Source organism: Monodon monoceros, unplaced genomic scaffold (genome assembly GCF_005190385.1).
Source record: "Monodon monoceros isolate NGI ecotype Baffin Bay Population unplaced genomic scaffold, NGI_Narwhal_1 Super_Scaffold_4, whole genome shotgun sequence".
NCBI classification, from domain to species: domain Eukaryota; kingdom Metazoa; phylum Chordata; class Mammalia; order Artiodactyla; family Monodontidae; genus Monodon; species Monodon monoceros.
The window spans coordinates 1,803,171-1,824,965 of NW_021703781.1; the positions used below are offsets into that span (position 1 = coordinate 1,803,171).

Below are 21,795 nucleotides of genomic sequence, written 5' to 3' on the forward strand. Positions count from 1 at the left end.
TAGGTCCTTGTTGTTTATCTCTTTTATATATAGTAGTGTGTATCTGTTAATCCCAAATTCCTAATTTGTCCCTCCCTCCACTTTCCCCTGTGGTAACCATAAATTTGTTCTCTATGTCTGTGATTCTCTTTTTGCTTTGTAAATAACTTCATTTGTGTCATATTTTGGATTCCATATATGTGATCCTATGCTATTTGTCTTTCTCTAAGTATTTTACTTAGCATGATAATCTCTAGGTCCATCCATGTTGCTGCAAACGGCATTATTTCATTCTTTTTTATGGCTGAGTAATATTCCATTGTATATATATGTGCCACATCTTCTTTATCCATTCCTCTGTTGAGAGACGCTTAGGTTGCCTCCATGTCTTGGCTATTGTAACTAGTGCTTCTATGAACACTGGGGTGCATGTATCTTTTTGAATTAGAGTTTCTGTCTTTTCCAGATATACGCCCAGGAGTGGGATTGATGTATCATATTGTAACTCTGTTTTTCTTTACCTGATTGACTTAGTAAGCGGACATATATTCAGGGGTTAAGGCCAAGGGTACCAGAGCCCGCCCCCCCCCCAGTAAATGCTTGTTTACTCAGTGGCAAGCACTCGGGCAAAATTCAAGAGCTGTAACGGGCAAGTCACTCCCCCATCTGAGCCATCGAAGTAGAGATAAACTGGTGCTTACTTAGAAATATGCCAGCCATAGTAAGTGCTCAAGCTGTGTTAGCTCCAGAGGGCCCTCCCCCGGGGAAGATGGCAGCCAGCCCCATGGAGAAGTCCCCAGCCCAGCACAGGCCCCGAGAACAGAGGAGCGACAGCCGATGGGGGAGCCTCCAGCGTGGGTGGACGGTTCAGCCCCGTCCTGCTCGCGCAGCACGGTGTCCAGTGGCCGCCGAGGGGAAGGGGAGGTGAAGAGGCCACGCATGCACCGGTGGGCCAGCGATGGCCGGACACAGTGGCCGCACAGACGCAGCCGCTGCCAGTGAGCAGGGCGCACACGCTGCACCCAGTGGGGCCCATTGGACAGCTGAGCTGCCCCACTCCGGGTCAGACCATCCTGTCCTGTTTGACGGGGAGCTTCAAAAAGGCAGCTCTTTTTTTTTTTCCAAATAGTTATTTATTTGCCGTGCTGGGTCTTAGTTGTAGCATATGGGATCTTCAGTTGCGGCATGTGGGATCTTTGGTTGCAGTATGCGGACTTCTTAGTTGCAGCATGCGTGCGGGATCCAGTTCCCCGACCAGGGATCGAACCCGGGCCCCCTGCATTGGGAGCTCAGAGTCTTACCCACTGGACCACCAGGAAAGCCCCCCAATAAGGCAGCTTGAAACTGGAAATGTCCAAATCACCGTGATTTGGTGATTGGGTTACATTTTCCAGTACTGGTAGAAACTGGAGCTTGTGAACTTAGTTGTATTCAATTATAGAGAAATACCAGTTTCATATACGTCTGCATATCCAACTTTTGTGGACTACCAGTTACGATACTGGTAAAGTTGAGGCTTGCAAATTGTAGAACTAAAGTGATTTTATATTTGTGGGAACGTAGCTTGAAGAACAGAAGGGCCACCATAATTCTAATCGCAGCTCTTATTCAAGAAGATACTTGGTTCTATGGGGTTTCATAAAGGGGAGGAAAAAAAACCCTCCCAAAGCAGCGAGGCAGGTTTTCATATCCTAGCTTGATGCTTCTCACGTATGGTTCCTGGACCACCTGTGTGTGAATCTCCTCGGGGAGGACGCAGTCCCCAGGCCTATCCGCAGATCCCCGAGTCAGTAATCAGTGGAGATTTTTCAAGCTGGTGGTGGTGACTTCCTTTCTCTCTCCCCTCTCCCATTCATCTCCCTGCGCTGCAACTAAACTCTGTGATTTTTACCCCAAACCCCTCAAAACCTGTACTCTTGCTTAAAACCACAGGGACTCCCACTCTAATTATCGTCTGACGCACAAGCATCAGTGGAGGGGTGGTCTGTTTTCAGGGTAGCAGCACCGTCCAGCACAACTTTCTGTGATGATGGAAATGTTCCCGTCTCTGTGCCGTCCAATAGGGCAGCCACCAGTCACCGGCGGCTCCTGGGCACTCGGAATGGGGCAAGTGTGACTGAGGAACAAGTGTGTACTTTCATCTTATTTAATTGCTTTAAATTTAAATAGCTTGGGCGTGACAGTGATGATGGCTGGACAAGAGCATATCTGGGACACTTTGGAGTCGACTGGACGGGCCAGGGCAGGCTTGGGGAGGCCCCTGGGGCTCTGGCCGGAGCTGCTGGGTGGGAGGGGGTCACTTAGGGAATAGGGAAGGGTGGGGGAAGGAAGTGACGTTGGGGTGAGGAGTCACCAGCTCCAAGACAGACATCTTGAGAATGTTCGTGAACATACAGCCAACTCCTGCTGGTCTGGGACACACAGGTTTCTCCAGGTGACTTCGCTGATCTCTGCTCTGATTCGTATAAATCTTGCCTGAAAGGCAAGCGTTGGAGAGCTGGAGCTTAGTTTCCTGTCCCTCACACTTTCCTCATCAGGAATAATGTTCCACGCAAAATTCCTAGTTTGCTAACGTCTTACCTATAGGATCTTCTGGTCTTTTGAAAGTTTGAACGTGTTGTTCATGGGAGCCTTTTTACAAATGGAGTTGAGATACTTGGAAAAGTCTATAACAACGTGTTCATAATATAGTTGATTACCACCGGAGGACACCATTTGGGATTATTCCCATGACAAAGCTTCTTCTAGTCTAATTCAGAACTCTCTAGGCTGTGCTATCCCGTATATTAGCCACTAGCTCCATGTGGCTATATGAATTTAAACTCTTTAAAATAAAGTAAACGTTCAGTAGTTCTTCGGCCACACTCACCCCACTTCAAGCGCTCAGCAGTCACATGTGGCTGGCGGCTGCCATACCGAACCAGGCACAGCCCCCTCTAACACACACTTCAAATCATCTAGGGGCTAAACGGGTCCTAAGACAGACAACTAGTAGGCAAATGAGTTACTCAAAGAATATCTAATGGTAATAGCTGTAGCGTAAGAGAACAAAAATGCAGGTACACAATTAGACCAACTGGGGGTAGGCTCAGGCCGAGCAGGAGAGCCCTGATTTCTGTGCCACGAAATCGAAAGGATCAGGGTATCTGATGAGCTAAAAACCAAACACAGACAGAAGACACGGAGCAGCCTTGTTTCTTCAGAATGATCAAAAGTTTTCTATATGAAATTTTAAGGATAAAGGTGAACCTGATTCTGATTTTAAAGACTTAAATGTTTTTAAAAAGCTTTAAACAGAGGACAGCTTGTACGATGCAACTCTGATTTTTAGGGGAAATTGTTCAATGTAACAGAAGATGTGATGACAGGACTTCAAACATTATGATATAAAAATGCATTCCAAATCTTCATGACCTTCTCGAGACAAGAACCGTCAAAGATGGGAACGGGAGCCCAGTACCCTCTCGGCCACCAAACAGACCTGCTCTGTTCAGACCACAGTCAGGCTGGCTCAGGTATTCTGGGACCTGGAGCAGAAGATGAAAGGTTTTCTCAGAACATCTTGGGATCACAGAATTTGAAATTTCAGTATGTGTAATGACATGATAGTTATAATACTCGCATGAGGAGAAACTGGGCTATTTAAATGAAAGCTGAAACGTAGTCATTTGGAGTTGGTAAACTAAGTTTCAAGGAAAAATTACATACTAATTCTGGGGTTTCGACACACTGTCGTATATTTTAGAAAAGTCAGCTAATTTATTTGGACCATTTCCCCAACTGAAAGATGGGTGTCTCACAGTTAAAAATCTTGAAGAGTTGGTGATAAAGTAAAGAAAAGTCCTTGATAAAGTTGAAAGATTTTGCTTTTGAGATAATAAGCAAAAAAGAGGGAAAAGTTTAAAAACGTATTCATTTCTCCTTTGTTTAATCTCTGCAATCCCTATCTCACTTTGCAATGCTGTAGGCTATATGTGGATGCAGCTCCTCTGTGGCTTCAGAAGTCTTTAGGTAGCCCAGTTTGGTCAAACAGCATGAAGTTGAGAGTCCAGAGAAATGTAACAGATAGATGGAGATTTTGCACGGAACAGCGTTAAGTACTCTGAATCTTGAGAAGAACCTGCGAATGAATCCTTGGTGCCTCGAGACCGTGGTGAGGCAGGCTAGGCCCTGGGGGTCAGAGAGGCCTGGTTGGATCCTAGCACCTTGGCTTTTAATAGCTGGGGGACCCGGGAGAGTCATCAACCTGCCGGAGCCTCAACTCCCTCATCTGTAATATGAAAATGAAGAGCCAGGGGAAAGCTGGCCTGTGGGTGTGAAATCTCTTTCTAAAGTGAGGTGTGCCTGACAATTTCTATCACCATCCAGATGAGAGGAGAAGATGAGCCAATCTTGGTGGTTGCTCTGAAGCACACGTCAAGACCCAGAACAGCATCTGTCCAAAGGCAAGTCCTATCTGACCCAATGGCCACATTCAGCTGAGACCATAGACAACTCTGCCAGCGCCCAGCGTTAAGTCCCTGCCGACGAGCGTGGACGCCTGCAGACACTGCCGTGTCCCTCTCGTGCAAGCCTGCGAGCCAAAAACTAAATGACAGAAAGAAGCAGTGACTAGTTTAACCCTTTAACAAAAATCAAAGAAAAATGAAAATGATTTGGAAATGGCAACAGTTTAATTGAACCCATTTACTGGCATCTACCCTGTCTGAAAAAGGAAAGCAGCAATTTTCTGACTGTTCTTATAACCTGACAGTGAAACTGTTTCACACAATGAAAACGTACATAATCCAGTGTCAAAAACTGGTGATTTACAGAAATCACCCCCATTTATTTTTCCCAGCAAAGAGGAGAAAAACAAACACGTTTCCACAATTCAGTGTTTGAATCACTGGCAAAAACTGTCTGCCTCATTCAACGTTCCCGGCCACGAGCTCCGGAAACACTCTGATGGCCACGAACCTCCCGTGGTTCAAACGAAACGGAGAGCCCACGCATGAAGATTATGTGAGTTGAAGACAAGATGCCTTCTCACAATGTGCCTAAAAAGAAGGTCTTTGAAGAATACCCAGATCTTCAAAGGAATGAAAACACTCCTGTTCTGTTGTTGATTTTTGGTTTTGGGAATAAACTTTCTTCACTGGGAGGAAGGGGTTGTATGACTTTGTAAGTGGAAACCAAGAGGCCGCTGGCTAATACGTATGCCTCCCCTCCCACAGAGCTCTTCTGTCGCCCCAACACCCTCTTCCATGAATTTTGTTATGGTTCGGAAAGGTAAGGAAAATGACTTCAAGTATTCGATTCCTATCAAAAATTGGTATCAAAAGTAATAAAGGACCTAATTTCTTTATAATTCCATGTTTTAAAAAATAACTTAAGAAGCAAGAGGTCCGGCCCTTTACTTGTATAAATACCACAGCGTAACTAGAGTTTCTTAAGACAACGTGGGGAGGAGTCCGTGTTGAGCACCTCGATCATTGATCTTAACGTTGGGAACGTCTCAGACACGGACGGAAGAGTCTTATAAGAAGGTGAGATACTGAAAAAGAAAAACACAAAGCAAGGGTGTGAAAATCAACACAACTGTACAAAAAAGGCAAAGCTTACGGTCTATTAATTCCTATTACGATATTCACTTTCCAGTACTCCCTACGCACGACAGCAGACAATGTTACAAAGCAGGGGGCGCTGTGAACAGAGCAGGCCCTGCTGCAGTGATGATGTGGGGTACGGGCAGGCTCCCACCACGAGCTGCTGGGAAATTCAGCCAGTCTTCAGAAAGAAAAATCAACCCCTGATTTGCACAGTGAGCGTTACGCACACACGTCCCACTGGGGCGCATGCTGGACACGGAACCGGAAGACACAGGTTTCGGGTCCAGCCTTGACCCTTATCAGCTTTAGGGGTTCCTCTCAGCCCCGCTTCCCATATCTGCAGCAAGAGGGAGAGGGTTCCTAACTCCCAGAGCTAGCAGGAGCATGGGACGGGTGTCAAGGTACGCTGTGAAACGGCAGCTGTACAACATAGGGTAGTATTGCTATCTTTTCCTTAAAGAGTTGTTGAAAGATCAACACTGTAAAATGATGTAGGAAACAGAGGCGAGGGCTTTGACCTTATGGTCGTGTCACTAAAACATGTGTAAACTAGTAAACGTGAAACAAGAATATACTGCAACAAGGTGTAGCTGTTAGGAGTTTCCATTACAGAGCTCATGGGATTCTTGCAAACCGGACAAAAGTGTCCTACAGACACAAATTTCTGTTTTAAACAGAGCACAAATTATCCAGCCACTTTTAGAGAGGTTGCTGTGTTCAGTAGGTAACGAAAGGCAGACTGGAAGTGGTTATGATATAAAGGAATAAATAAGGTTGAACAGTGAGATCTGCTTATTCTTAACTAACTCTGAAAGCATCTGTGAGTTTTATTTCATTGCAAATTTACACGTTCCCCGTGGTGCTTCGGAAAACAAGGGCCAGGAAAGATCAGAGTCTGCTAGGCTCTCCCACCGTAATCGTCAGGGGTAATTTCTGGCTAGCATTTCCTGACTCACGTGTATTCCGCACCTAAATAACAATAAAGTATCACCTTCCCAAAACCTAGAGTGCAGGAAAAATGCAGCTGAAAGGCAGGCACTACCACCCAGACTCAGTCTGAATCGGGTGCAGCTCAGCGTTCAAAGTCGCTCCCGAATACTGACCCTGAGAGTCTGGGACAAAGGGCGGATTAGGCAAGAGATATGGGTATCTGACTATATAAATAAGACATTTGTAACCCTTTCTTCACAAACTGGTTCCCTTACTCTATTCATTATTCACGTTTATCCATATACTCACCTGTTAAGGGGTCTTACGCGACAGCAAAAACATTTTAACCTTGAAAAGTGGATTCAATTCATTGTATAATCATAACTCATAAAAATGAGTACAATTCCAGTTTCACGACGCTCGAAAAGTAACGGGGAGCCCCTTCTTTCCCTTTTCAGTTGTAACATCCTTTTGTTTGACCCCTATCCAGCAGTTACCTTTTCAAGTTCATCCAGCTTTTAGCTATTTTGCTAAAGGCCTCTGAACCAGGGGCGGTCATAGCTTCAAAGTCAACCAACTGAAAAAGAAAGAAATTTAACAATGTGATCAAACATGCAGGGGGAAGCTCCCTTTGGGAGCCGTTGCATTCGTGTGTCTCAACACAAAACTCCACAGATTGGGATTTAAACGTTTCCCTTCCAGCTCCAGCTCCGACATACCTTCCCTTTGGGAATTTTTCCTGCTACTTCCTTTCCACTCGCCATCAGGGCTCCCACAATCACTGAGTAAGCGATCACACTGTTTAGGTAAAGAACAATTACCGGTCAGTCCCAGGCCACGGACAGTTACCACGTTAGAGCTTACCACGGATTTTCCATGCTAAGAGATGACATTTTATTTCTCTTAAGAATTCTCTGGACATTAAACATAAGAATATTTTCATTTGCCTTAAAAATATTTACTAATTTACTAATAAAACTATTTACTGATTTACTAATTTAAGGGTAAACGTGTAAGAATAATATTTTTCTGAGAACAAAAAGTATCTTTTAATTAGGAGTTTTCTCCTCACTTGGCTTTTCTCTTCTTGTGAAAGAGTGAATTAGAAAATGTGCCTGCTTATATTTTTAACACCTTCATGAGGCGTGGCTTTAAAACGCAATATATACGATATACTTTGTAAATGCAAACATATTAATATTATCGTTTAAACATTAAACGCTGTGGCCCCGAAGACGAAACAAGCAGAACGCGTTTGCAGAACGCACTAACAGACTGGCCCGAAGCCGGCTGAGCTACGGGGACATCCCGGCGTGTCCGGACTCACTCTGGATCTTGACGTCTTTGTGGCACCAGCTCTGTGCCCTGTGCCAGGCAGCCCAGGACGAAGACAACTAAGACAGGCGTCTTGCCCCGGCGAGCGGACACCAGAGAGAGTGAGCCCGCCCCGGGGTCGCCTGCCAGGGAAGCCCTCACTGAGGCCGCGGCCACGTGCGCTGCATCTTCGAGGGCCACGGGTGGGGCCCCCGAGGCAGAGGAGGGGGAAGCGGACCGGCGGTGGGGGGAGGAGACAGGAAGGTGTGGGCACGGGCTGGGGGCGTGGGGAGGCAGAGAGCAGGGCGGCACAGCCGCCGTGAGGACACGCGCGTGCACAGCGCCTGCGAGGGCGGCGGGCGGAAGGCGGCACGTGGAGGGCATCGCGGGCACATCTAATGACGACTGTCCCGAAGGCACAAGGTTTATGTTCCCATTTTGTTTCAATGCCGTCGTTACCGTTATGTAAGTTCCGTGTAAGGGCACGCACCCGTCTACACCGGAGTGCTCACCACAAGCCTAGTTTCCATCCATCACCACACAGGGGACCCCCTTCGCCCATGTCGCCCCACCCGCCCCCAACGCTTTTGTCATATTATAACAACATTTACTACCACATTTTGGAGAGTTTTACTTTCTAAAGTAGTACTTAAAGATCAAGACATTTAAGTGTATTACTTTAGCCAAAGCATCTTAAAGTCAAACATGTGCTAACGATGGCATACGCCATTCGCATGATTTACTGTACACGGTACCAGAGAAAAGGGAAGAAAAAGAAAGCTCTACAGATGCATCCTTGTTTGAATGACACCTGAAAGATGCCTGGTGAATTCAGTAAGTAGCAAGAATTCATTCATAATAACAAAAATACTTTGCAATGATTGGTGACCCAAAAGTATTAAACGTTAGGGCTAAAGGTCAATTAATGGCCAAAACTTGGGGGCGAGGGGAGAACAGGGCAGGGTACAGTCTGGGCAAATATCAGGAATTAAAGCACAGGGCGCACACGTGCGCACACAGTGAGACTTCGAGCTCCAGCCTATAAACGCCAAGCACCTTCTTTTAAAACTACCTTCCAAGACTCTTGGTGATGCAGTAGATCAAGGACATCATGTTTGGGTGGACTTTGAAAAAAACCAAGGGGTCTTCCCGCCATTGCTGGGGTACCTGTACCCAGGGCCACACAGGAGATGTAAGCAAAAGGAGTGCGTTCTTCACTCCAAAAACTGTCAGATTAGAGGATATCACTCACCTGGATCCGCGAGAGAGCGGCATTAAATTATAAAAGTAATAAACTAAAGATAAGATTAAGTTGCCAACAGCATCAGTCTCCTAGGGAAAAAAAAAAAACATGTGCTTATGAACTTAAATAACAGATTATGAACTCATTTCTTATCAGGTGACAAGACACATCAGAAGCATTTACATTAGGAAGAGGATTATTTCCTTCTTCTTCTACAAGAACCTACTTTCCACATCCTTGAATATTTTATACTCTTCCCAATGATGTTTTTTCTCACGAGAGGGTATACATTCAGCTCGGTTTAGAGCAGTACGTCCCCAGCTGCCTTTAAAACTGCAACCGTTTCTGATAAACCTAGACATCTGTTTCAGTCTATAATGTTACTTGAAATGTCGACATATACATTGAGATTAAAATAAAACAAAGCACTTATTAATACTGAATACACTTTCTCAGACTACAGGCCTCTCTACTCCAGGGTTCTGTCTAGTGCCCTACCCCCACCCACTGAGATTTAGGTGATCAGTATACTTAATTTATGGGTATAAACTGATTAAGATCCTGAGAAACAAAGTAACTTCCCAAGGGCCACGGGCATCCATTACAGAATGCGGATGGAGTGGCCACTACACTCTCCACACAGTGGACAGCTACAGCGACGGAGGTGACGTTGCAGCTCCTGCAACCAAGGAGCCCCACCTTGAGTCGGGGAAGCAACGGAGGGCAGAGGTCACAGTCCAGGAGAGTGTCACTAAATGCAGCACAGGTCATGTCCATCGTGGACCAACCTGTTCTCTCAAATCTTGACAAAGCCCAAATTTCTGATACTATGACACAGTCACTACATACATGTATCATTCCCCTTCCCCAGTTTCTGTACTTACTAAATACGGGAATTGTCTCTACAAGAATATTAAAAGAAATATTTACCACTCAATTAAAGCTGATTTCAAGCATAAACTGTGTAATCCCAAGGAAAGGGTAAAGGCTTTAAGCAGTGTACAAAAGAATCAGAAGAAGCATGGATAAAATGAAGATAAACGAAACCTACCCCAAATTCTGATGAGAGAATCAGTACTTTTCCTTTCGCTGTTAGATCTTTATAAAGTGCATCTATTTCGGCGTGATATAACTGTGTCCTTTCTTCTGTGGTCTGGGTTTCCACGGAAAATAGTATATTGCCTACCCTAAAAATACAAGAAGGTGTGTCGAAGGCACGTATGATACGGTTCAAAGAGCTAAGCACAGACGGGTGGGGAGGGCAGCGTGGCGACGGGGGCACAGGACGCAAGGAAGACTGTCTCTGCCTCTCTGAGCAGACAGATGGGGCGTGGCTCACAGCAGGCAGCTTTTCCACAAAATACGGTTTTGCTCAGTCTAACTGTAGGCCCTGCTTACATGAGCTTCAGCTAACACAGGAGGAGGAAACTACACAGAGTAGAATGTATTTCAATGCCCAGGAAACATTTTATCAGACAGCCACCCTATTACAATAGAAGAGCAGGGGCCGGGGCTGTGCCCTGAAAGCGAGTTCAGGGCCTCCGCTGTTTCCTTTTCTATTAAGCTTCTGCTGCATGAGCTCCATGTGAGGCTCTGTGGAGGATATAAATTCTATGCAACAGGTAGTTACTGGATAACGCCGGTACCCAAACGCTGAAAATACTCCTCAGACCCTCTAAAGGACAACACAGCAGAGCTGCCACGTTGATGGAGGGACGGAGGGGGAAACGAGGCCACAGATTGTGATGAGCCCATGCGTAGAGCCGTAACAGTTCATCAGAGGTCCCAAGGAGAGAGAGTTGATCTACTCTGGAAGACATGGAAGAAAACAGGAAATGCTTGCGGAGGAAGGGGCCTGAGCCTGGGTCTTGAAGAGGAGGACGGCGATGCCAGAGGCGCAGAGCCAGGAGGTGGGAGGTGACCTCGGCGAACAAGCAGTCCAGCTGAATTAGCAGGCCAGGCGCTGGCAGGAAAGTGCTTCAGGGAGGCAGGAAGCGTTGTTTGAGGCCATGATCACAAAAGGCCTGAATGTACGGCACGGGGGCCGATTTTGGTGTCAACAGGCCACGGCAGGGTATGGACTGGGGAGGGAGTTCTGGAGCCACGGGGGCGCCCCATGGACCCGGCCTTAGGACCCGAGGATGCACGGGTCAGCCACAGGAGACCGGAGATGGAGGCATGGGTCATGAGTAGGGGTCAGAGGTCCCGAGCGAGACTGACAACAAATGGGGTGAGACAGACAGCTGAGCAAAGATGCTGCGTTTCAGGGAAGGACTTATGGACTCTTACTCGGCAGTTGCATTTCTGCCTGGGTGAAGAGGTAGGAGAAAAAAATTTCACCTCGACAGAAAACCCTGGAATTCCTTCTTGGGGGAGGATGACCCTTATTGGGAAAGTACTTTGACAAGTGGCTTGGGTTAGAGACGGAGACCTCAACGACGTGGCAGAGTCATAGAATCTGGAAGTTGCTAAACGGGGGTTTCCTCATGAAGGCCTGTGTAAGTTTGGACAAGGAAACCAGAGCCCAGCAGGGGCTGAGAGGACATGGCTCCCACCGCTGAGCTGCCGGAAGTCCCTGATGCAGAAGTGGTGGAGCCTCCTAGGGAAGCAAATGAGGAGTGCGGTGTTTTGGGGACGGCAGTGAATGGAGAGGGTCAAGGTCATTCCACCCAGAACTCAAGGGATATGGAGGCTCCTAGGTGAAGTTTGGATTTCAGATGTAAAGAAAATGATCATTAATAAAAACGGTCACTGCGGCGCTACTACTGATAAGGTGAAAAAATGGGAAACACCCTGAATGATCAATGACAAAAAAATTAGTAGGAGCAACTCTACAATATCCCTAAAATGGAATACTATGCAATTTTTTAAAATGCTTCTAAGAATAGGATATGGGGAAATGTTGGTAGTAAGGGTAGAAAACAAACAGGTTGTAAAACAATATGTACAGTATAATCTCAGTTTTTAAAGGAAACAATGATTTAAAATTTTTAATCTTTGCTTATCTGTATTCTAAAGTTTCAATAAGACTGCACTTATACTCTCATACTACTTTAAAACCTATATTTAAAAATCCAATAATAGCCTTCAACCTGCCAATCTCTCATCTTTTTTCCATTTAATTAGTAAAAGTCTTACCCACGACAAACTTCAAGAACCTGGAAGAATGCTTTCCACAAACCACATCAGACATTATACTTGATATCTAGAAAGTTGTTAGATTTAGCACAGTCAGAAAATCTATCTGCTGGTGTAATAATCTAAACGTCACGCTAAAAAAAAAAAAAAAAAAAGCTGGTTCTCGTTACACACTGGACCTTGATCATCTCCGTTTTAGGAGACAGCCAAAGCCCAGGAGGTCCGATCTCCCGCAGCAGCGCCAAGCGTCTGCATGCCTTCTGACACCAGCCCCCGTCTGCGCACCCGCACGTGGGAAGCACACGTACTTGTCTCCTGTAATAGTGATCGTGAAGCCGTCATATTCCTTCCCTTGGTCTTTGAGGCTGGGAACTTTTGTGTTCACAGTGAACCCATCCTTCGTTTTAGTATTAAACTGCTTTCGGGGAAAAAGAAAATTCACGTTACTGGTGAGATTCACTGTAAATTCCCAACTGCCACTGTGCAGCGCCGACTCCGACTTTCATGTCTTTAAGAAGGGTCACGGTGTGCCAGACACCGTGTATTCTCTGTCCTGGCCCCATGCCCCAACCCAGACTCCCAGCCCAAGTCACGCTCCCCGTGGCCCCTGCCAGAGGGCAGCAGAGAACCTCAGAGCAAAAGGCGCACAGCCTCCCTGCAATGGCAAGGCCCTGCTCACTGCTAAGAGCTCCCTTGGGGTCTTTTCTCTTGTTCATCTTAAGCGGCAGCCACACTGATACTTTGCAGCATAGTTGTACTCAACAGCCTATAATTCGAAAGAGCACCTTGTGTTTATTCTACTGCTTCTTCAAAGTAGACTCTCATCTGTCTGCAAATACTCAGAATTTTGTCACCTGAGAATTTTATACACACGCGTGCCCACACCCCAACTCCGCAGACCACAGAGTGACAAAGCAAAGTATTCTAAAGGAATTACACAGAGATCAGAGTGGCCCTTAAGGGTGATGAGTATGAACACGGCTTTCTGTTGAAAACACTTTTGGCAAAGTGAAATGCCAATAAATTACTCCAGAAAAATCCTCCCCAATTTGGTTATTTGGTGTAGCCAACATTTTTTTAGGATTGACAGACCTGAATAAGAGAATCAATGGTAAAATTAAAAGAGGTCGTGCTTCGCATAAGATACTGGAGGGAAAGTTTGCCCGAAAACAGAGACAGCCAGCAGGCGTTCACCAAGGTCCAGAGAAGGACATAGATGAAGGGACGTCAGCAGGAGAGCGGGCGGCAGGGGCCGAGACGGGAGGTGTCCCGTAGGAGGACAGAGACTTGTAGAGGCAGAAGGCGCTAACACTTAGTATGTGCCAATGCTCTTTCATGCCCACAGCATGCCCATAAGACAGGACACGACCTCCATCTTACAGGTGAGGAAACCAAGTTGGTGAGATGAGGTGAGGTCTGGCCCGAGCTGGCACGAGGGAGTGGCAGAGTGGAAGCAGGGACCCAGGCCCTCTCGACGTCCAGTCCCCTAACTTACTAACCAGCTGCCCCGAGGGGAGCTGAGGTACATCTGAACTTGGCTTTTCAGAAAGCAAAAGTGAATGTGCTGAAAAAGTACACGTACTTTTCAGCAAAAGTACCTATATCTCAGTGGAGGCTGTCATGGCATCATATTCACCAAGCACTTTAAACACAAAGGCGTATTTTTACATACTTCTACGTGTGCCTTTAGAAAGGCCAGTGTGCCCACAGCCTGGCTGGAGGTGCGGTGCAAAACCACAGTGGGATGGCCACTCCCAGATGTGGCCAGACAGGCAGTGACTTTGCACTGGGAGCCAGGCACTGGGCGGGTGATGCCCGGCCCCTTAGCTGCTCTCCAGGCTACTGCAGCCTTTTCTCCATTGTGCTTTTCTTTTTAGACCAAGATATACATATATTAAAATATCCCTAAGCTGATTTTGTATTCTGCCTAATATAGTAAATTTAAATGCCTAAAATACCCACAGGACAGCTAAAGACTAAAACCTGAGTCAGGCTCTAGTTTTCTTTCTGTCTGGTGCATCCAGCGGCCCTCGGCGCGGCCCTTCTGCCCCTTCGGGGGCGTTTGGGGAATTTATAGGATACTGTGGTGGCTGCGGGGATGAGGTGCTGGGGACGGTCACACAGGCGCGACTCCCACTGGACTTCCGTGTAGATGAAGAACGTGTTTATAATGTAATGATTATCTAGGCCTGGAACCAGACTCCGTTTTACACTCACGCTAAATATTTGTTACAATTTTAATACACACTGACTTTCCTAGGAATGCAAACAGCATATACATTGAGGAAAGAGGATACTTATACATTGTGTGGAACTTTATTAAGTGTGGTTTACCATTACAGAAAACCGTTATCGCCAACATCGTAGCTCGTGATACTTGAGTCACCAAATGACACATGGATACAGGGCTGCATCTGTCGCTGTCACGTTCACCAAGATTATACACATATGTGCAAGCAACTGGCTACTTCTTTGTGGCTTCTCATGAAGACATGCCTGAATGTTGACACACTGAAATACATGGTTTTCTACTATAAACAACTTACCTTTTAGAACTCCCTTACGGCACTGTGGTGACTTTTGAAATAATTTTTTGAGTAGGTGGGATACATCCTTTATGAATTTCATTCTAGTGCAGTAAAGGGAACATCTGAACATGTTTACTGAGTTAAGACGGGTCTGAGAAGACTGAGAACCACTGCCTCAGTTCATGAGACCCTCACAACGAGCAGGTCAGCCGGAATCACGGCTCTCCAACACATGAGAGCCTGGGATGAGACCGGGAGAGCCTGTCAAACCCGGCGAGCAGACTGGACCCTGGGTACAGAGTCAGCTCACGGCTTTGTCCATGACGGGATGCTTCCTGGTTATTCTTTAGAAATGGATAAGCTTTGGTCAGTCATAGAAATTTCTTAATGTTTATTTGATGTAAATCAATCTCATCTACTATAGCTACAAGGAGAACATTGATTCAAGTTTTATGTTATAGTTCAAACCATTAGCTGAAAAAAACCAAACCAACCTGCTGCTGGTGCATTATGGGTAGTTATGTTCCTAGGTGGAGAAAAGGTGCATAAAATTATAACTTCTTAATGGATTGTACTTTTAAACAATATAATTGCTGTCCCCTGACACGCCCTTTATCTTGAATTCCAATGTTTCTGATACTGATACTGCCACACCTGCTTTTCTTCAGTAGCATTTGCCTGCCTACCTTTCCGCCTTCAACGTTTTGAATGTCATCTCGTTGTAGGTGTTTCCTGTGAACAGAACCTAGCTGGGCTTTAAAATACCGATCTGAGATGCTCATTCTTTCAGTGAGGGATCGATTATTAACGTCATGTTGAGACCCAGCATCCATTACAGACATTTCCTCCTTACCTTTTTCCCCCCTCTCTTTCTGTAAGCTTTTAGTTGAACTGACTTTGTTTTCTTTATTCCATTTTCCTACCTTCTAGGGTCCGTTTTGTTGTATTTTCGTTATTCTGCAGAATGTGTTTTTATCAGTGTTTTCAAGTAGCACACTTTATAAAACTTAAAATACTTGTTAACAAACAGACATTTAATAATTACGAGTTCGTTTTGTAAAAAGTACGGGGCTTCCCTGGTGGCGCAGTGGTTAAGGATCCGCCTGCCAATGCACAGAACACGAGTTCGAGTGCTGGTCCGGGAAGATCCCCCCATGCCACGGGGCAACGGAGCCCGTGCGCCACAACTACTGAGCCTGCGCTCTAGAGCCCGCAAGCCACAACTACTGAGCCTGCGTGCCACAACTACTGAAGCCCACGAGCCTAGAGCCCGTGCTCTGCAACAAGAGAAGCCACCGCAATGAGAAGCCCGCGCGCCGCAACGAAGAGTAGCCCCCGCTTGCTGCAACTACAGAGAGCCCGAGCCCAGCAACGAAGACCCGACGTAGCCAAAAATAAATATAAAAATAAAATAAATAAATTTTTTTAAAAAGTACTAACTGTTTCCCCTAAAAACGCCTACTGCAATTTTGATGATAAATTTACCTTCATAATTGGAAGGAGGTCTTCCACTTTGTGGACCTTTTCCAGAGCTTCTCTAACTTCCAACAATCCTTTAGGATTATTAGCTCTTAAAAAGGGAAAGAGAGATGGCAACTAAAATTAATACAGAAATTAATAGTTATGCTCTCACCTTTAATTTAAATAAATCATCCTTAATTACTAGTGGCTTTGTTTGTGGCTAAACCACAAACAAAGTTTTGAAATAATGGGATGGTTTAATCTAATGAGTATTGGGCTACAGATGAGAATTAAGCAAACAAGAGAGCAGTCTGTCTAGAATGTGAACTGGGGAAAACCTGAAAGGATGGACAGCCAACGTCTGTGTGGACACGCATGGGTCTGGGCTTGGTCAGAACACATTGATCCTCCTATTCCAACTATGAAATTAGAAGTGAGTGTTTTTTCTTCCTAAAGTTGCTCAAATGGAAGTACCCTACTAAGCTCTTATACCAATTTTATATTTACCTGGTGAACTAACATTCAGAATTCCTTCTTCCCCAGCATTCTGTCCACTGTCCTGTCAATGCTGTGCTGCCTCTCAGTTGAGGGAGAATGAGTATTAAGGCGAAAATCCCTCACTTAATCCCTAATTAAGAAATTCAAGGAAACATCCTGCTTTGAATTCAAAGAAAGCCTAGACGCTTTCAAAGAGGCTAGAAAAGTCACAGCAATGTGTGTAAGATAAAAATACTCGGTTAAGGTCCATGGATTTTGTGGAGCTCTTAAAAAGAAGGTTGATAAATGATTATGAAAGGTTTTATGGTTCCAAACAGTATGTAAAAATATGACGTATTTTGTTTGGTCTGTCAATAGGCTTGGTTTTCAAGTTTCATAAATATAACTAATGTAAAATACATAAAATTTATCCATTACTATGAAAAGGAAATTGAAAGATTACCCATGATAAACTAGGATTCTATCTTTAATAAAATGAAGAATTTTCTCAAAATATTCCAGGTATCTCATGTTGATCACCTGACCCCTGTAAGAAAAAACAATTAAGAATGTTTTTACAAAGAAATATGTTCCACACAATATTTAATTTCAAAGTTAATTCAAAAGGACAATAAAAGAGCTGGGAAATTCGCTTGTTTGCAGCCAAAGAACGGGAGAAACAAACACCTGTCTAAGCAAGACTGATGGTCAGCGACTGGGCTTATGCTGGTGGGAAAGGCACCAAACTCAGCCCTGGAGATGCCAAAACAGGAAGAAAAGTCCTCAGGTACTTAAACGGGGCTCAGGCTTGTATCCCCTTATGGATCCTTTCCCTTTTTCGGCAATATGCTCCCTCCTGCCCCTCGGGGCTCCTGATAGCACTAGGGGCTAATACTCCTTCTTGCTGTCCAGCTTACTAGCTGTCTTCATCTCCTCTACCACTCTAAATAGTATTTTCCTCCCGTTTCTATCCCCACCCCCATTTTTAAAACTCTCCCAGAACCTCACGTACAGCCAACACGCCGATGTACCCATCCAGCTGACGCACGTGTCCGGCAACACACATAGCCAACTGCTTCCCGGGCACCGCTCCCTGGACTCCCCGCAGGCGAGTCAAACCTCAGGTTCAGGAACTCACCCCAGCTCCCCAGCGTGTTCACCTACGTTCTGCCCTGGGGCTTCCTGGCCTACTGGGGCAACCACGTGCCCGCTCGGCAATGGGACCGCCTACCCGCAGCTTCACGCTCGCCCTCACTTCTAACCCACCCCCAGTGTTCCGACCCTGCCTTCTCAGTATCCACTCTTCCCCTCCAGCTCACTTCCACAAAGCTTTCCAGACCTCGGGACCAGTGCACCGGAATGTTCCAGAACTTTCTAACCAGTCCCACGCCTCCAAGGGAAGTCGCTGTCCTCTCATCTATTCTGCCACCTGTGGCCAAAGTGATCACCCAAATGTGTAAATCTGTTCAGCTCACTTCTCTGCTTCTGATCTCTGAATGACTCTCTTTTATTTCAGGACAAAAAGTGCCTGAGCATGGATATGTTAGCTATATTTGGGGGGAAAAAAGCTGTTTATGTTTCAGCCTCTGCCTGTCTTTCCAGCCCCGACTGCTGACAGCCCCTTAATCATAAACTAACCACCAGTCATAATGAATTAGTGATACCTCCCTGACCATGCCTGACTCACAGGTGCGGCCATGCCTGACTCACAGGTGGGGCCATGCCTGACTCACAGGTGCGGCCATGCCTCACCCACCTCTCTGCTTTCCATCTTTCCAAACAGCATCACCTGAAGGCTGGACTGGGACCCACCCCCCCCCAGCCCCCACCCCCGCCCTCCGGCATCCTGTACACGTGAGCACCACCACTCTTAACACACTACACGGTAGGCTCATAGCTTAGTGAGGTCCATCTTCGTCACTAAGCTACAAGCCTTCTGCCGTGAGAGGCTGTACTTCACGGCTAAATCACCATCATGCTGCACAGCACATGGAGAGTGGCCTTTAGTTAAAGCTAGTTGAGTCTACCTGTGAATGTCACAAATTATTCTGCAAGAAACAGGAATATACAAGTCACAAGGGGAAAGGAAATTTATTTTCTAGGAATTAAAAAAATAAATGTCTTAAGAACATTTCCATTAAACTTAAATGTCAAAGTTGTATACTATACTATTTTCTTGATTCAGGGTTCTGGAATTCGAAGCATTTTAGATGTGACACAACTACCACAGGTGTAAAATTTACCTAAAATTAAATTCAGTGGGTCTGATACTGAAGCTGATACTCTTTAGTATTTGCTCATCATATATCTAGAGAGTGGCTAAGCACATGAAGGGTCCGGTAACGAGGTGAGCACTTCACCCACGCCCCTAACTTGCCAGAGCCTCTGGACAAAACAAAAGCTCTCCAGCTAACCTGGCTCATCCTCCCAGGAAGGCAGCTTAGCACCCAGACAGCGTTTTTCATCCAACCGCCTTGGGTGTTGCAGGGTTGGAAGGGGGAGTTTTTCCCTCACCACAAGAACTCCCGATATTATCGGGATCTTATGGTAATGTAATATTCTCCATCTAATTACTTTCTATGATGTTTTAGGGCCCTTTAAAGACTGACATCTAGGCAAAAATCTGGCACTCTACCCTTCACTTGAGTTCTGCGGCAAAGAGCCTGGAGAAGGGGCACAGCATTTCTTTCCGCAACCAGGCTAGCTCAAAGGAATGCGGGAAGGACCTTGCAGGTGCAGAGCTGATTTGTGTCAAAAAGTCACCGAGGAGGGAGCACTGGGCTGCTCGTGGTCTCCATGAACTGACGATTTAAAATAAACTCCTATGAGAACAGGAAAGATAAACAGAATGTTCATACCTGATCAAATTGATGTGGTTGTTAAAGCCTCTGCTAAGACTTCGCGCTGGCATCTGATCCAACCATAACACTGGCTGGTCTGGGTCCGCAATCCTGTAAAAGAGAGCTTATTGAAAAACGAAGACCTGGGCTTCCCCGGTGGCGCAGTGGCTGAGAGTCCGCCTGCCGCTGCAGGGGACGCGGGTTCGAGCCCCGGTCCGGGAGGATCCCACATGCCGCGAGCGGCTGGGCCCGTGAGCCATGGCCGCTGAGCCTGCGCGTCCGGAGCCTGTGCTCCGCAACGAGAGAGGCCACAACAGTGAGAGGCCCGCGTACCGCAAAAATAAATAAATAAATAAATAAATGAAGACCTTATAAAACCTAGAAATGTTCAAAAGCTTTCAAAATAAAACATGTAGAGGTCTTTGGAAAACAACTGCTCAGTCCATTACATCTAAAAGTATGAAACAGAAACCTGCAGATTCCAAAAAGATGTTCTAACTGGGCCAAGGAAGACGTCAGTACAGGTTTGCTAGTAGAGCAGGATTTTTCTCATGAAAATGAGTATCAGCGGTTCCCCCTCTAAAATGTAGCTGGTTGGCCAGGCCCGCACTTCAAGCATAAGAAGACTGGTGCACTGAAGCTCGTTCAAAGGTACCACAGGTAATGAACGATATGCTCTTCCAGAGAGACCGCTTTTTCTACAACACCTCACTTAAAAATGTGCTCGGAAGCACGGCAACGATCAATTCCTATTTCATAAATATTCGCCGAGTGTATTTCAAAGAATAATGATGTCAGGAATTTCTGACAAACTGTAGAGAGGAAAACATAACTTACAAGGCCAATTATTAGTAAATAAAATGGGATTCAAAACCTGTGAACTAGAGGAGACTTAACATTTTCTGACAATGATAAGACGTCTAGCTTATTTTCACTGAAACGTCAGTTACCGTCTCCACTTCACTGCGATGTCAAACATGTCTCTCCACTGCATCAGCCGCGTTTTCCCATTCATTCGAACCTTTGAACTGGTCCACGTACGCTGTACAGCTTGCATGACTTCTAAGGCTGCCAAACCCATGGCTAAAAGAAGGAAATGTGGGGAAAACAGAGTTTGTAGGTACCCTTTAGTGGGAATGATCTTCGCCGACAACTCGGCGAAAGAATCACGGAATCTAAAAAAAAAAAAAAAATGGTTCTGATGCACCTAGGGCCCGGACAGGAATAAAGACGCAGACGTAGAGAATGGACTTGAGGACACGGGGAGAGGGAAGGGTAAGCTGGGACGAACTGAGAGAGTGGCATGGACATATATACACTACCAAATGTAAGGTAGATAGCTAGTGGGAAGCAGCCACTTGGCACAGGAGATCAGCTCGGTGCTTTGTGACCACCTAGAGGGGTGGGATAGGGAGGGTGGGAGGGAGACGCAAGAGGGAGGGGATATGGGGATATACGTATGCATATGGCTGATTCACTTTGTTATACAGCAGAAACTAACACAGCATTGTAGAGCAATTATACTGCAATAGAGATGTTAAAAAAATGACAAAAAATTTTAAAGGCAAAAAAAAGAATAAAAATTAAAATAAATACGAAAATAAACCGGGGAAAACAAAAAGAATCACAAGTATTGGTAATTTAACAGGACCATAGATGCATTACATGATGGCCTGACTAAAGCTCAACTCTATCAGAGGAAATTGGAGGCAACCTCACACTTGTCTGCTCCCAATCCTGAAAGAACTGAGGTTCAAATCCCTCCTCACCCTACAGTAAGGAGACAGCTCTGGTGGATGAGCTGTCTGATTTACAGCAATGACTGAAGACCTACCTCCTACATCTACACCAAAGCAACAGCATAAGAGCCAAAGTTGGAAGCACTCTTCTCTCAGAATTCAGTGTGAATGAATCTATACATTTCTGTTCTGATCACATGGAGATTTTCAGTAAGCACAACATATGATTCTTTTCAAAAGTACAACGTGGTTTCACCGATCCTCAGCTCCTCTGTCATAAACACTTCCATTTTCAGATAGTTTTAAAATACCTCTGTGTATTCTCTTGTTTGGCAGGAAACCAGGTGTTTCATACTGCATCAGAGATCCCAAACGATCAGCTACACAAATCAGCTCTTGGACCTCGGGCTTATAACTCTCAAAATTCTGATGTAACACGTCTCTGGAAGAAACATTACGTACATGATAAAGACTTTTACCACAGATATCTGGTTATCCAGTTTCACCTGAAAAGCAGTCGCTTCTTCCACTGCAAAAATAATCAAGGAACTTCTG

The 21,795-nt window shown here is 45.6% G+C and overlaps 1 protein-coding gene across 2 annotated transcripts in view; it reads right to left on the reverse strand.

The window, feature by feature from the left end:
* Positions 1 to 4,765: 4,765 nt before the first annotated feature.
* TTC13 (tetratricopeptide repeat domain 13) overlaps positions 4,766 to 21,795 on the reverse strand; it is a 70,015-nt gene continuing 52,985 nt past the window's right edge. Inside the window, exons 11-21 of one of the 2 annotated variants that reach the window (XM_029244711.1) lie at positions 21,552 to 21,682; positions 20,452 to 20,584; positions 19,520 to 19,612; positions 17,125 to 17,208; positions 16,209 to 16,293; positions 12,504 to 12,610; positions 10,109 to 10,244; positions 9,067 to 9,146; positions 7,220 to 7,298; positions 6,998 to 7,077; positions 4,766 to 5,515 (exon numbers count right to left, since the gene is read on the reverse strand). In XM_029244711.1, coding sequence (XP_029100544.1) covers positions 5,401 to 5,515; positions 6,998 to 7,077; positions 7,220 to 7,298; positions 9,067 to 9,146; positions 10,109 to 10,244; positions 12,504 to 12,610; positions 16,209 to 16,293; positions 17,125 to 17,208; positions 19,520 to 19,612; positions 20,452 to 20,584; positions 21,552 to 21,682 — 1,123 coding nt within the window. In that variant the 3' untranslated portion in view covers positions 4,766 to 5,400. Of the gene's footprint in view, positions 5,516 to 6,997; positions 7,078 to 7,219; positions 7,299 to 9,066; positions 9,147 to 10,108; positions 10,245 to 12,503; positions 12,614 to 16,208; positions 16,294 to 17,124; positions 17,209 to 19,519; positions 19,613 to 20,451; positions 20,585 to 21,551; positions 21,683 to 21,795 lie in introns of both variants that reach the window. The other variant, XM_029244710.1, reaches the window with a different exon arrangement.